Source organism: Hippocampus comes, unplaced genomic scaffold (assembly GCF_001891065.2).
Source record: "Hippocampus comes isolate QL1 unplaced genomic scaffold, H_comes_QL1_v1.1 scaffold58, whole genome shotgun sequence".
NCBI lineage: Eukaryota > Metazoa > Chordata > Actinopteri > Syngnathiformes > Syngnathidae > Hippocampus > Hippocampus comes.
Window position 1 is genome coordinate 605,039 of NW_017805118.1, and position 16,242 is coordinate 621,280.

At 44.2% G+C, this 16,242-nt stretch overlaps 1 protein-coding gene across 1 annotated transcript; it reads left to right on the forward strand.

Annotated features, from left to right (window-relative positions):
* The first annotated feature begins 232 nt into the window (after positions 1–232).
* On the forward strand, positions 233–16,239 carry itgb4 (integrin, beta 4). Its single transcript, XM_019865611.1, has 41 exons — positions 233–705; positions 2,744–2,832; positions 3,187–3,269; positions 3,437–3,538; positions 3,646–3,850; positions 3,929–4,025; positions 4,117–4,288; positions 4,385–4,648; positions 4,724–4,813; positions 4,925–5,047; positions 5,216–5,383; positions 5,495–5,571; positions 5,681–5,889; positions 5,972–6,075; positions 6,172–6,267; positions 7,163–7,295; positions 7,407–7,532; positions 7,716–7,834; positions 7,996–8,029; positions 8,108–8,302; positions 8,383–8,486; positions 8,573–8,631; positions 8,706–8,729; positions 8,814–8,962; positions 9,170–9,349; positions 9,446–9,594; positions 9,689–9,896; positions 10,495–10,667; positions 10,767–10,947; positions 11,038–11,175; positions 11,364–11,546; positions 11,623–11,751; positions 11,838–11,993; positions 12,069–12,227; positions 12,561–12,695; positions 13,469–13,618; positions 13,740–13,928; positions 14,017–14,172; positions 14,572–14,736; positions 14,823–14,936; positions 15,141–16,239. Exons 2-41 carry the CDS (start codon positions 2,757–2,759, stop codon positions 15,269–15,271), a joined length of 5,505 nt encoding a protein of 1,834 aa, XP_019721170.1. The 5' UTR covers positions 233–705; positions 2,744–2,756; the 3' UTR covers positions 15,272–16,239.
* Positions 16,240–16,242: the final 3 nt, after the last annotated feature.

Sequence of the window (16,242 nt, forward strand, 5' to 3'; positions counted from 1 at the left end):
AGGGCACGTTTGTGTGGACACAACATTCGCACACACAATGTTTCCCGTAGCCTGAAGGCAGAGTTTTAGCTCCATGCGCCACTCCCAAGAGTTTGGGAGAAGGCCACGGAAGGAGGGGCCTGGCCCCACGCTCAAGCCCACACAGGTAACGGCTGTCGGAGTGGAATGTGACAGAGGTGTGGAGCTTTTTTAACTTATAACAGGGTGTGGAAGAGATAGAGGTTCGGGAAGGGAGTTAACCCTCCATGTGTTTGCTACTCACCTGGATAGGGTGTGTGAGTGTGTGCGTGCGCACGCTCAACTTAAAGGAGGGATCAAGTCACTGCAGACAAAGTCAAATTCCGTCAGTCGCTCTGAATCTCTCGATCTCACACACACACACTTGCCGCTCCATTTTATGGGCAATTCAGTCAATATTTGACCGGACCCGACTGCACAAGAGGGACGAAGTAAAGTCAGAAACAGGACTCAGTTTTTGCTTTTTGGGGTTGCAGTTTTTTTTTCTCTTTTGTGTGTGTGTGGGTGGGTGTGGGTGTACTTGGATTTGCAGATTTTACTTTTCACTGCAGGTGGATACGCACTTTCCCCAAACTGTTGGATCACACACGCCAAAGAGGATTTAGTGGGGATTTTTTTTTTCTTCCTCCGTTTAATTATTGTTGGACTTTTTTTGAACTCGGACTGGTGTGTGATCATCAGGAACAGGTTTGTTTGTTTTGACTTTTTTTTTTTTTAATTCATGGTCACAAATGATCCTGAAGTTTCCATTGTTTTCGCTGCAATTCGCCCGCTGACTCCTTGTTCATATTCGCTTGTGACCAAAGGGCCAAGTGACTTGTGGTTGAGTGCGTGTTATGCAACTCTATGTCATACGCAGTATCGCTGATATATGATCCTCACACCTTCGAGTATCGAATATCTTTTGTCATTTCTGTCATCTCCAGCTCAGCGGTTCTGAAACTTTTCACATCAGGTGTCAGTGCCACCGAGTTAAACATAATTCAACTGTACTTAGCACATGTCCTGTACTGGTTTCAAAACAAAACAAAAGTTGCAAGTGTAAAATTATGCGTAATTTAAACATTTAATTCAGTGATTCTTTTGCACACCACTAGAGGGCGTTCTCACGCCACTGTGGGGATTTCAACATACATACTCTTAAATGAAAGAATGCCAAATATCTACATTGTTTGTCACATATACCTGCGTGCAGTGTCAAACTGTATTTTTTTTCTCCAGGTCACCCACAGCAATAGCTTCAGGTTCCTCTTTTGTTTTTAAGTGCTTTTAGATGATTTAACTCAGCCTTGAATGTGATATATCCAACCCAACTTGACCCAAAACGCTCGTGACGTGTGACCGTTGGGGTGAGACCCCTCCCAAAGTTTACCGCCAGTGGACTGAACACCTGCATACTTGAACAAAAAGGCTTTTTCAGCACACATCTCTGTGATTGATGGTTATGTTTTGGAAGAAAGAAGCTGGTTTGTCTGCCCAGACCCAGCGTGGTCAGTGATTTATGTGATAGATACTCAATGACGCACACATCGGTGTGGTCAGCTCACACTCACAAGGAGGTGTTAAGGTGTCTTTCCCATGTGTTTTCAGGCTGTATTTTTTTTTTTTTAACTTGGATTGGTCATCCTCGCACCTTCAGGAGAAATTCTTTCTTGAAATTGTAAATCATCCCTGGACAAACAGGCTTTCTTTTATGTATTGGTTTATTTTCAATGTTGTTATTTGTGATGTGGAGTGTCTGCCCACAAAAGTTGTTATAGGTGACCAAAACTATTAAAATAACAAAAACAAAAATGTTTTTTTAATTGTTAACAAAGTAAAATAAAGAGTGTTTAAAAAAAAAAAAAGAAAACATGAGACATTTATCAAAATCACAAAAAAACTTAAATTAGTGCAAAAATGTCCTTTGTTTTCAATTCATTTCATGCATGACTTTTGGGGTTTATTTTACATGTATTAATTTCAGTAGGCCAATTTCAGAGTCGAACAGTTGTCTTGGAAATTGTAGCTTCCTTTATCACAAAATATTTACTGAAACCTTTTATTTAAAAACAAAAAAAAAATCTTGCACTCAACATATTTTTTTTCACTAAAACTAAAGTAAAATTAAGCTAAATAACTGGTAAAAAAAAAAAAAAACGTTTGAAAAAAAAAGTAAAAAGTAAATATAAATTAACTATCATGAAAAATCCTAATCTTTTGTATCCTTGCTGCGCACACACAGCACATGACTCTGGCGCTATTTCCATTTTCAGGCCACACTCTGTACTTTGTTCACTTCTCCAAGCATGATTCCCGCATAAGGTTAAACCATGTTTACGAAATAAGGACTCAACAAGGCGTGTGGCGGGTACTTCCACACCCCGCCCTGCATTTTCCCCTACCTGTCGCACATATCACACCAACTGGAACTGCACCAAACATATTATGACTTAACTGCCTCCATTCAAGTATGAAGAGACTGGAAGGAAAGTTGCAAAAGTTACCCGCATTGCTTCTTAAGATTAGTGACAAATACGCTTGACATCTTGACCACTGCATATTTTTTAACGGGATACTGTGTAAATGTCACTCTTCATATCTGGCTCTATTTACTTTTGCTCAGCCTTGACCAAGGGAAAGTGCAGGTGGTTCAAGTGATACCTTTTCTAGGTTTTCTTGCTCAGTTTGGCTATTTCTGTTTTGTTTTTTGAGCCTTTCAGCTATGTGTGCGTTTGTGTTTCAGGTGCAGGAAGGCGATGGGGAGATGGACGCGACATCTCTCGGTGGGCCTTGGGCTTTTGCTCATTCTCATGAGCTGCTCTTACACTGAAGGTACAGACGGCCACCTCCATGATGTCTGTTCGAGTTGTATTTTTTTGTAACTTTTACTCGTCGTCGAATTTCTTAAGTCTCTGCGTGACTTAAGAAATTCCATAGGACTGTGCATGTTTCCTAATTTTCATTTGGTGTTTAATTCATGTCATACAAGTTGCTGTGTGCAAGCGTCTGTTGTGTTCGGGCTGTAAGTGCTCTTTGTTGTATGATGAATGATAAGAAACGCTTTCAGAAGAAGCCAGATATTGTGCGCTGCGTGTGTGTGGGTGTAACGTTCGGTCTGTTTTATTCTTACTTTCTTTGATATGTGGTCCATCACCCGCCTCCTAAATTCCCCTCTGTCCTCCACAGCCAACTATTGCTTTGCCACCAGGTCCAAAACCTGCTCAGATTGCCTGCAGGTGGGAAAAGGATGCGCCTACTGTCCTGATGAGGTCAGAGCTTAAAACGGGACATTTAAAAAAAAAAAAAAAGAACAGGCTTCACATCTAGCCAAGATTTTAGTGCTTTGGCATTCCAACAAATATTTTTATTTTTTTTCCTTGTGGGTGATCATGATTCTCAGTCATAGTGACTTAAATGAGTTGCCTTTCTTTCCAAGACCTTTAATGGACCACGCTGCGACCTGTATGAAAACATTCTGGCTCATGGCTGCAACGCCGCGACCGTGATCACAGCCCAAAGTAGCATGAAGATCGAACGGGTTCGTCTTAACGTCGCTTCAAAATCATTTTATCATTGATGGTCCACAAAAATGAATGGTGGAACCTTCAAATTTTTCCTCCCACTTGGTTGTTCGTCGCCGTGCAGAAACAACTGATCGACGTCCGAATGGCGCAGTCGCAGGTGTCCCCGCAGCAGATGACTATGTCTTTTCTGCCGGGGGAGGAGAAGATGGTCGACGTGGAAGTCTTTGCTCCGACCAAAGGCCCTCTTGATCTGTACATCCTTATGGACTTCTCCAACTCCATGGAAGACGATTTGGACAACTTGAAGAGGATGGGTCAGGAGCTGGGTGAGCGGCTCAAATCTATCGCTTTGCGATTTTATTTTATTTTCTCTCATTCCGTGATGTGGTCTTTGTCTCTTACAGCTTCACTTGTGAAGAAACTATCCGATGACTACACCATCGGATTTGGAAAGTTTGTGGACAAAGTCATTGAGCCCCAAACCGACATGAGGCCTGATAAGTAAGCAATACTGCGCTCTTAACGCATTCAGCAGTGCCTAGCATACTCTTTCTCAATGTCATTGTTATCCCTCCCTTGTCATTTCCTTCAGACTTGCCCAACCATGGCCCAACAGTGACCCTCCGTTCTCTTTCGAAAACGTCATCAAGCTGACCAAAGACTTGAACTTCTTTACCAGCGAGCTTCAAAAAGAAAGAATCTCGGGCAATCTGGACGCCCCCGAGGGAGGCTTTGATGCCATACTGCAGGCCGCAGTTTGCGGGGTCAGAACACACATCCGGATGGACAATTTCTTCCGCGATCCAAAAAGCACCAAAGCGAAATAAACTACTCGACGGATTGCCTTTTCATTTCCCCAGGATAAGATCGGTTGGCGCGAACACAGCACGCATCTGCTGGTTTTCTCCACCGAGTCCGCCTTCCACTACGAGGCCGACGGCGCCAACGTGCTCTCGGGCATCCTGCCGCGCAACGACGAGCTCTGTCACCTGGACGGCGAAGGCAAATACACAGAGGATACCAAGCAGGATTACCCCTCCATACCCACGCTGGTCCGTCTGCTTGGCAAACACAACATTATTCCCGTATTCGCCGTCACCACCCACTCCTACTCATACTACAAGGTAGGGCGTTTATTTTACTTGACATATTTCTTATCTTAGAAGCGATCACTCAATACTGTGCACTTGTTTGTTCAGAAACTCCAAACGTATTTCCCCATTGCTGAGGTGGGCTTGCTGCAGGAAGACTCCTCCAACATCCTGCAAGTCATGGAAATGGCTTTTAAGGTAAAAAAAAAATATAATAATAATAATAAATCCTCCAGGTGCTCCCATGAGACCTCAAAAGAGACAACCGCAGACAAAACGAGTCACTTGTGCCGCTGCGTATTCTTTCAGAGTATCCGTTCTAAGATGAATATTCGTGCGGAGGACAGACCCAAAGCCTTTGAGGCTCAGTTCCTTTCCACCAGTGGGAAGATTGCAGAAGAAGGAGCCTTTGATTTCAAGCCCGGTGCAATTGTAAGTGACGAAACAACCTGTTAGTAACCTATAAACCTTTTTTTTTTTTTAAACACCCTGTATCTTGTCTTAGTATGGAGATGTCACTTCTCATTACTTATCTGTCAGTAAATCACATTCGGAACAACGCTCACAATCGCTTTAACACTTGGATCGGTGTTGTTCAAGGGCAAATTCAAGATGCGACTCAAAGCCCAAAGGATGATCGACGACTATCCGGTCTGTAAAATGCCTTTGGATGAAAAAGAGGGCATTATGAGAGTCAAACCGACGACCTTTAACTCTGCTGTGAACGTTAAAGCCAGAGTGCTGTGTCCAACTTGTGACTGCGAGAAGGTAGATGCACGTTTAACCTCTGGGAGTTCTCAAAATGGTTCAGATGATGGGGGAGGGAGGGGGGCGCCTTGGCCCTTTTATCCGAATTCTTACTCCGCTTTTGTCCTCCAGACTGCCATCCCGAATGCACCCAGATGCCATGGCAACGGAGACCTTGTGTGTGGGAAATGCCAGTGCCACGATGGCTGGTGAGATTCACTTTAAAAAAAAAAGAAAAAGAAAAATCACATATTTGCGGTCGATTAAGAACAATTTCTAACTCAATGTTTCTTTGTTCTTTCTTGGTGTTTGGTTCAGGCTGAGTACGTTCTGTAACTGTTCAGCTAGCGCTTCGGCGCTCGATACCCGCCTGTGTATCGGCCCGGGATCAGCGGAACCTTGCTCAGGTCGTGGTGATTGCTTGGAGTGTGGAACCTGTGTGTGCTACAACCCTGACCAGTTCGAAGGGCCTTACTGCCAGTACGATAGAACCCAGTGTCCGCGATTCGGAGGCTTCCTGTGTAACGGTACGGCAATCGTTGACACACACGTTTTTAGGTTTGGTGCTCATTAGCACGTCTGCATATTTGAACTCTTTTATCAAATCAGATCGTGGCTCCTGCATTATGGGCCGTTGTGTATGTTCCGACGGCTGGGAGGGAAATGCCTGTGAGTGTCCCAGGAGCAACCAGACCTGTCTGGACAGCAAGGGGGTCAGTAGACCAATTGTTTGGTTTTTTTGGTCTTTTCATTTCATTCATCAATGTCAGTGTTTTCACTGGATGTCTTACTGTTGTTACCCGTTTCAGGGTGTCTGCAATGGACGCGGGAAATGTGTTTGCGGTCTGTGTGAGTGTCCAACAACCGGTCTTGAAATGACGTCAACCTGTGAGCCAAATTTCCAGGTACCTCGACGTCATGTGTCGGTTTCGTTCATCTACCGTGTGTGCGGTTTTAATGCAAAGCAAGTTCAATGACGTATTACAGATTCATGTGATTATGCATGTGTATTCGTGATGCTCACTTCACATCCCAAAAAAATTGTGAATGAACAATCATTTTGGTGAACTTTATCCTCACAAAGGTCGCCGGGCATTGTGGAGCCTATCCCAGCCGGTGGTTCTCAAAAATATTTACGCCTCAAAAAATACTTAGCGATCCAAATACCACCATCATGACCAACATTAAAATAGTTGTATAGTAGCGTTTATATAAATAACGCGGCACATTTTATAACTGAAAAGTATATTTAATATTATTCTAACCCACTGGAACATCGGCTGTCCACTGTCGTAAACGCTGTCCCTGAAAGGGTTCAACATCAGAAAAAAAAAACAAAAAAAAAACTCGAAACTTATTCCTTAAAACCAATTCATTCACTGGAAATAACATTCAATCCATAACTGTAATGATTTCAAAACAAAGAGTCCATCAAGATTAAATGCAACTGTATTGAAGTCCAAAGTTAAATACAACTGAACTGTACCAGGGCGGCGACTCTTCTTCTGTTGCCGACAACTAGTCTGACCCAATATACTGCAAACTCCAACCACTAAAATAAACATTGTTCATATCTTACAGTAGATCTCTAATACTCTAAACAGAGCATGTTTATTTTTGTGGGTCGTAATTTATGGTTATATATTGGTTTGGTATTTGTGAGATGATGTGATCATAGTCTTTTTTTGGGGCGGTAAAGGATTCAAATTCCCATCTGTTATTCAACATTCGTTTACGACAGATTGACAGATTAGCACATTTTTTTCCCCAGTTTTTAAACTCAAATTTTGCTCTGCGCAGGCTCAGCTGGGTGTGTGTGAGGCCACAAGGAGTTGCGCTCAGTGTCAGGCTTGGAAGACGGGAGAGAAGAAGGACAAGAAGGAATGTGACAAGTGTCCTTTCCGAATCATCATGGTGGACGAACTCAAAGAAGGTGCTGGAAATGATTGTTTTGCAAACATACGGTCACCTTTCATAAACTCATCATTACTCCTACATTTTGCCGTCATGCCAGTCGTTTGACGTGATCCGTATGTGATTTCAGCGGACAAGGTCCTTGAAAAGTGCAGTTTCCGCGACGAGGATGACGACTGCACATACCACTACACGGTGGAAAACCCCAAAGACCCGAGATCGAAAGACTTGGAGGTCCAAATGCTCAAGAAGAAAGGTCATCTCAAATTTTATTCCCCCCCCCCCCCCCCCCAAAAAAAAGTCAAACGGCCTTTGCTGAAGTGACGATTCTCTCGCTGACGTGAAAAATTCCTGCTCACGTATTATTCTGTTTGTAAGGTGGAGGTGCTGTGTATAATTGTCATTTTAACAGATTTTTTTTTTTTCTGATTTTCTCCAGATTGTCCGGCTGCCAGCCTCCTATGGCTCCTCCCTCTCCTCTTGTTCCTCTTGTTACTGCTGGCACTTTTGTTGCTCTGCTGCTGGAAATACTGTGCCTGCTGCAAAACGTGCTGCCAGGTAAGAAAATAGGAAAGGCGGGTTTGCCTGTATATTGAAAAAAAAAAAATCTTACAACAGGGGAAGAAAATATTTCTAAGTCAGAACAGATCAGAAAGCCTTTGTGGTCACTTTGCGGTGATACTGAAACTGTTTTTTTTTTTCATTGTGTCTCTCCCAAGAGCTGCCTTGCCCTGCTGCCTTGCTGTCGGAAAGGTAGGACGTCAATTTTGTAAATCCTCTTTATTTCCAACGTGGATGCCTATTCATGCGGCTTTTTCATGTTGCCGTTAGGTCGCATGGTTGGATTCAAGGAGGATGAGTATCTTCTCCGGCAGTCTCTGCTCACCTCAGACCACCTGGACACACCTATGGTGAGGACAGGACCTCCCAAAGGGACCGATGTGGTCCGCTGGAAGGTGACAGATAATGTGCACCGAAGTCCCAACCATCCCCAGGTTCTAGTCAAGCCTAACCCTAAAGAAACCAGTAAGTGCACATTGCATCTTTGCAGATGTTTGAATCCTGAAGAGGATTTCAAATTTTGGTTCTTCTTCCTTTTTTTATAGTTCAGTATCCAATCTCCCTGCGTCTTAACCGGCGCTTTTCGGAGAACTTGTCTCGTCCCGATTCGAGGGATTCAGAGCAGCTTCGTAAAGAAGTCTCAGAGAATGTGAGTGGTAATCTTGAGTGCGTATGTAACCACGCGAATGAGTGTACGTACATCTCACTGGAGGTCTGTATTTGCTTTTCTTTCAGCTTTATGAGGTCTACAAGCAAATTCCCGGGGCCCAGAAAATGCAGAAGACCTCATTTAGGTAAGGTGTGACTTCTCACAGTGTACACGAGTATATCTGCACCCTCATGTAATCACCTGTCCTCTTTGTTACAGAACACAGAGAAATGCAGGAAAAAGGTAAACATCCTTACATGTACAGTCTATATTTCTGTAATCGCCGAAAACCCAATGTTGAAATCTTTCTCCCCTTGTGATCTACAGGCAAGACTACACCATCGTGGACACCATCCTGTCCGCCCCTCGCAGCAGCTACCCTGAAATCGTCAAGTTGACTGAGAGAAATGTCCAGTCCGGACACTTCAGCGACCTTAAAGTGTTGCCCGGCTACTACACCGTTGCAACAGACAGAGGTGTGTTGGAAATGTATCTACAGTGTCGTATTTCAAGCTACAATATTGACGACTGCTATATTTAAATATCAGCTCTAAAATAGCATGCTGGTTTGTAATATGGAGGTTTGCATGTACAGCCTTTTGTAAATATGCTTCAGGAAATTACACAGTACTTAACATGGCTTGGAACTTACAGCGATTTTTTTTTTTTTTTTATCTCCACAGAGGCTGCAGGAGCGATCGAGTTCCAAGAAGGTGTCGAATCGATAGATGTTCACGTGCCACTCTTTGCCAAGGAGGAAGATGACGACAAGAAGCAGCTACTGCTGGAGGCCATGGATGTGCCGCTTGGAATTGCCAAAATTGGAAAACGCTTGGTGAACATCACCATCATCAAAGAACATGGTCAGAAAAAAAAACAGCGAAAGTAACGAAGATGATGTCATGATACAGCGTGATCTCCTGATTGCAATAACGGAGTCTCTTATTTCCTCTCCCAAGCCTCCAGCGTGTTTTCATTCCTCCAGCCGGCCTACACATACAGTCGACAGGACGGCGTGGCCAATATTCCGATTAGCCGAGAGATCATTGAGGACGGACGCTCACAAGTCTCCTACCGTACACGAGATCTCACAGCTAAGGATAAAAAGGTCACCAAAGTGGATTGATGCAGTATCTATTTGCATTGGTCTCATACACATTCTACCGACGAGACTAACATAAAACTCCCCGTCTGTATTTCAGGACTACGTGACTGTGGATGGAGATCTCACTTACGGTCCTGGTGAGACCCAGAAAACGGTTCCGGTCCGTTTGCTTGAACTGGGTGAGAAAGATGCCCTCTTGGATGACAAACAAGTCAAACAGTTCGTCATGGACCTCAGTAACCCGCGACAGGGCGCTAAACTCGGACGCTACCCGAGAACTACTGTCACGATCGCCGATCCACCAGGTGGGAAGATTTCGATTTTCCAGTTTCATTTGATTAGTCTAAACATTTTGTTCGTCTATATGCGCCAGCAACATATAGTGATATTTTTGTCATGTTAAACATGTGCCTTGGCTCAGTCAAGGTTGGAGAAACATTGCCCAGTATACAGATGCTTGTATTCAAGTCTGGACACATTGATTCTCTCCAACCTTGTTTGATTTATAATCAGAGCCCAGTGTGATAATGTTCAAGAGGGGCACCCAGAACTTCACTACATCTGATCCAAATTACACCATCCCGGTGGTACGCACTCGCAACCAGGACAGCGCCGCTTTGGTGAAATGGCGCACAAAGAAGGGCCAACGCTTGGACCTCTCCGGCCTTCTGAAGTTTAAGCCTGGAGAGACAGAGAAGAATATAGTGTTTGACCCAAGAACCCACTCTGCCCTGGGTCAGCCCGACTCCTTCCAGTTGGAGCTGTTGGAGCCTAGTAGCAATGCCACAATTGGAGAAAGGAAGAATACTGTTGTCACTGTTGTAGAAGGAGGTAGAGTGTAGTCCAGGAGGAGTTGGAGTTTTTGAAGTCGATTGTTTAAATCACTTCTTTTACTTCCCGTAGGCCCAAGATCTCCCGAATTGGCCCAGACGCAGCAGAAAGGTTTTGTATCTCCCAAAAATACCTCGTTCGGTGGCCGCCTTCATGCTCCTGGAAACCCGAGGGCCAAAGCGACCGGACCCCGAAGCATCCGGCTCAACTGGGACCCACCGCCCGGTAACCCCATGGGGTACAAGGTACACCAATTGAACAGAAATTGAATTCTTACCCTCTTTGTCTCTGTAACACCACAGTGCTCGTCAACTGTACCTTTTTGTTTTGCGTTTGTCTTTTAGGTGAAGTATTGGATCTACGGCGACCCAGAGAAAGATGCTCAGGTCTTAGATGTCAAGACTCCTCAAGCTGAGCTGACCAATCTGTATCCCTACTGTGACTACGAGATGCGAGTGTCGGCCTACAATTCGTTCGGAGATGGCAACGAGACAGACATCGTTTCTTGTCAGACTCTGGAGGATGGTAATCGTTTCTTTGGCGTTCGGAGTTATTGGCTAACAACGGTCATTGGAAGCAGCTGAGCGCTAACGCTATATATCCGTTTTCCTGCAGTGCCTGGCGAACCGGGCCGGCTTGCGTTTAATGTCATCAGCCCAACAGTCACTCAGCTGAGTTGGGCCGAGCCCGCAGAGACGAATGGCAACATCACGGCTTACGAGGTCATCTACACACCCATCGACGACGATCTGAGTAAGAGAACTACCGTATCTTTCAAAGGACATACTTTTGGTACACGATATCGATGAAAGCCCAAGTGGACCGAGACACTCTTGAATCCCAATCCTTGAATCCAAAACGTTTCTCCACAAACTGTACTCTCGCATCTTCATATTCGGTGTTTGTCATCATATATCGTATCTCTGTGATCTCATCCGCAGAGCAAATTGGTGCCGCTAAGAAGGTGAAAATCGACAACCCAAAGAAGCGAATGCTCTTGATTGAGAATCTTGTGAGTGCCCAGACCTATCAGTACAAGGTGCGCGCCAAGAACGGAGTCGGTTGGGGCCCCTACAGAGACGCTACCATAAACTTGGCGTCACAGCCTGCGAGGCCTCTGTCCAGTAAGTCACCCCGCTGCTACTGAGCCTTTTATTTTTTCGCTCCCCAAACAAACACTCCTATCTGTCTTTTCTTTAGTTCCCATCATTCCGGATGTTCCCATTGTGGATGCCGAAGCGGGAGACGAGTATGACAGCTATCTGATGTACAGCAACGAGGTGCTGAAGTCTCCCTCAGGGTCCAAGACACCCAGCGTTTCTGGTGATGGTGGGTATGGTGGAAGAACGCAAACAGTTGACGTTCCATGAATCAGTCTGTTGACAATTCCGACTCCTGTCTTGGCCGTTTCACAGATTACATGATGAATGGAAAGTGGGACCAGAACTTCCTCTTCCCGGGCGGTTCCGCCACACGCAACTTGTCGTCATCCTCCTCCCCGATGTCTTCTTCCAATTCGAACTACAGGGGCGGCTCCTACACCACGGAAACAACCACCAACTACATGTCGGGTAAGACGCCTGCGATTAAAGCACGCAAGATCTCGTGGGTGTTCATCCAATCGTAACGCTCCTCCGTTCCAACAGGGAGCCCCCGCAGACCTGATATGATGGGTGGGATCGGCGGACTAGGAATGCTCACACCGGACGTCATCATGAGGAAGCGCTCGGAGAGGGGTTACACGGAAGAAAATATCCGGGACTCGATCGTCATGGGATACATGTCGAGCAACTTTCCAGAGCTCGGTAAGATTAGCAGCGATTGAATTGACAGGTGTGATGATACTGTAAGTCCTTAAATGCATCGTCTGAAGAAAGAAAAAGCAAGTGGACCGCGTAAGTGCATGAGCCAATGCGTTGGAAGAGGATGCATGATAAAAAGCTTGGTGCTGTTGGTTGCCTAGCAGGGTTATAAACGGTCTTTGCAGGAGCTATGCTGACTATCGCTCTGCTTTTTTCTGTCCCCTTGGCCTTAACGCGCCACTGTTGACGTGTACACTCCAACCCTTTCCCTGAACCTCTCTTGTCCACCCTTTGCATCCTCCTCTTTTCCGGCTCCTCCGCTCAATGTGCCATCAGGTGTGTACGGCTTCACTGGGTCGCAGAGCGCCTCTCAGAGCCAATTCGGCTACAGCCTGTCTCAGAGTCCGAGGGCCAGGACTCAGTCCGCCGAGGTCAACGAAGCTCTGTATAATTTGGACAGGGTGCTCCAGGGTAAGTGCGGTGCATGGAAAGCATGAAGGCTGCCGTTTATTCCCGACGCTCTTCTTCAAAGCTCAACACAAAACTCTTGTTGTACGTGCTGGCAACTAAAAGAGTATTATTATTTTTATTTTTTTTTTATCTTTTATTATATTTATATTATTGTATATATAATGTATATATAATTTTATTTTTATTTTATTTTTATTATTACAGTTCCACTTTCCTGAATGAAATAAAATGTTTTAAAAATGCTTTTCAAAAGAAAAGAAAATTGCAACTACATCTTAAATTTATAAAACTAATTATAATTATGGTTCTGTGTTTTCGCCCTTGTCAATTAATATCATACATGATTTCCGAGTTGAATTTAAATGTCTTTTTTTTTTTCTATATTGCTGTACATCGGTACGGAAGAAAAAAAGTTGTTTGAGAACTGTTGTTTAATTATTATACAACACTTTGTGAGTTTTTTTTTTTTTAATCTGGCTTTTAACAAATAAATCATATCATAAATGAATCCAATTCGAACCAATGAACATATTTAGTCACTGCTCTGTGTTAAACATAAAATACAGGACATAAAGGAAGATTAAACCGCTGCTAGTGGGGCACCGTATTTCTACCTCAGGTGCAAAGTGAACTAACAACCGACCAAAATTCTTAGAACCACCACAAAAATAAGAGTAGACTATTTTTTTTAAAGGACAGAATCTTTTCTCGGATCTCCTTCGGTACTTTGCACACCCGATCTCAGAGTGTCCCGCGCGACTGTCTCTCATCAGAAGCAAGACTCACCCCGGGGGTCCCTGACACCCCGAGCCGACTGGTGTTTTCAGCGCTGGGTCCCACTGCCCTGAAAGTCAGCTGGCAGGAGCCCCATTGCGAGAAGGACATCTTGGGTTACTGTGTGCTCTACCAGCCGCTCAATGGAGGTGAGGGTGGGCTTCCGTCGGTTGGCTTTCTGGAAGCCATTTTGGAAACGCTGTTGTGTATTATTTTTATTCCAGCAAATCATTCCGTTTTTTTCGCTTAACTGTGTCGTCTCTCTCTCAGGTGAAGTGAAACGCATCAATGTGACCAACCCGGCGGACAACTCTGTGATCATCCAGGATCTTCTGCCCAACCATTCGTACCTGTTTAAGGTGAAGGCTCAGAGCCAAGAAGGCTGGGGCCAGGAAAGAGAAGGCGTCATCACCATCGAGTCCGCCGTCGACCCCAAGAGTCCTCTCAATCCCATGCCAGGTTCCTGTCCATCACCTTTTGGGAATGGCCATTGATTTGAACTCACCATTTTACAGTCTGCTTTGTATTCTCTGTTCTTCCCCGGCAGGCTCCCCGTTCACTCTGAGTACCCCGAGTGCGCCGGGTCCCCTCGTCTTTACGGCTCTCAGCCCTGATTCCTTGCAGCTCAGTTGGGAGAAACCCAGGAAGCCAAACGGAGACATTCTAGGCTATGTGGTCACCTGCGAGCAGCTTCACGGAGGAGGTGATGCTATCGCCGCTCTCCCCACAGTGTTGATTTTCTCTTAAAGCTACAGTCATGGTCTTTTTTTGGCTCCCTCTTCACTTGTTATTGGAGACTTCTGGAGATTGTTCTTTCACTACACTCTTTTTGTTCATGTCCAGATTTCGAATGAACGGTGTGTGCGCAAAGCTATCATTGGTACATTCAAATAAAAAAATGCACGGGTAGTTAATTTTTTTTTTTCATTTAATTTCACGCAGACGCTGTCCTGTCCACCCAATTCTAAAGGCACAAAAGACATTTTAAAAAAAAAAAAAAAAAAAAAAAAAACGAGCCCAAGTTCAACCCTACACTAGAGCCGAACAGCCAGTGTTGATATTTTATGATCATTCTCCTCTCTCTCACTCTTGTGTCGTACAGGTGACACACGTTCCTTCCAGGTGAGCGGGGACATCGCAGAGACCCGGTTGACAGTCCCGAACCTGACTGAGAACATCCCCTACAAGTTCAAAGTTCAGGCTCAGACCACACAGGGTTTCGGCCCCGAGAGGGAGGGCATCATCACCATCGAGTCTCAGGATGGAGGTAAACATTTTTTTTTTTTTGTGCCAGCCTTTCACTGTCGCATTTTAAAGTGGATAACACCGCATCCCGCTTTTTTTTTCTCACAGGCGCTTTGTCTCAGTTCAATAATCAATCCATGACAAGGAGGGACATTTTCAACATGCCAACCGACGTGAGCGCCATGAGCAACATCTCACGCACCATGATCAACGACTTCTCAGGTAGAAATCAAATCCAGATTTGAACATTTTTAACCCTTTCATGCACCAATAATGACAACCTGTTGCCTGAAAACATGAAAAGCTGTCCACTGTAGTAACCGCTGTCCCTGAAAGGGTCAATTGATGACCAAACATCCTATTAAAAATCAGAATATCACATCGAAATCTATTCTAATTTGAGATCTGTGTTCTTCCCTCGACCAGATGGAATGATGATGACCACGCAACACACAGAAAGCAGCGGCATGATGACTCGCCAAATCACCAAGGAAGTGGTCCAGAGGAGCGTCATGGGAGGGACCACCGTCACAAAGAAAATGTTTTACGACTCCTAAAATAAGGTGTTTCATTTCCTTTTTTTTTTTTCTTTCTCGTTCGTTTGTTTTTGCCTCGATTTGCATTCTCATTGTCCAAACATTTGAGATTCTCTTTTAAAAAGAGTCACAGAGCTCATACAGGCTTGATGTACAGTATGTGTTCATAATTATGCAAGTGTGAGATTGTGATAAAAGAAAATTCTAGCCTATTGTATGGTTTAAAAAAAGAAAAAAAATGGCAAGGATGCCATTTCGTTGCGTCTGTTACAAATTTTAACCACTCGTCTCTTCCGATTCACCTTTCGCTCTGTGATGAATTTCGTTTCTTTCTAGTAAACAACTTCACTGCCGGTTAACTAACACACACGCAGTGTATCTAAACCGGGCAGGTTAATCTAACCGTGGTTAATCCCGAACGACACGACGCCCTTGCAAACCTAGTCCGGTAAATCTGTTTTGTCAGGATTAACATTACGTGACAGTGTCACATTAACATATTTCGAAAACCACAATATAACTCATTCAGTTCTTTGCAGATGCTTTTATTCCCGGAGGTTCATTATTTGCCTCGCGCGGTTGAATTTTTGAGTGACATGTTGATTGATGCGCATTAAGGGAGTGCTGTGCAAAGAATTGAAAAACACAATGGCATCAAATTATGTCCAACAGTCATGCCACATATAAACCGATTGCTGTATTTACACTTCTCATTTCGACAAATGATTTGACACAATGTATGTGGTTTCTCGTTTTATATGATGTTTTTATACTCAATGTGTGATATATAGTCCTTTTAACTTTATACTATTTTTGCCTTTTTGGTCGTTGTAACACATTAAGAGCTGTTCATTTGGAAATTACGGATAAAGACAAAGATTGTATTTGCTTTAGTGCACAAATAGAGTCAAATTGGGCTGCATCTTCATTCGAGATTTTTTTGCTTTTACAAAAATATTTGATATGTTGGGCCTTATGTGGAAAATGGATGA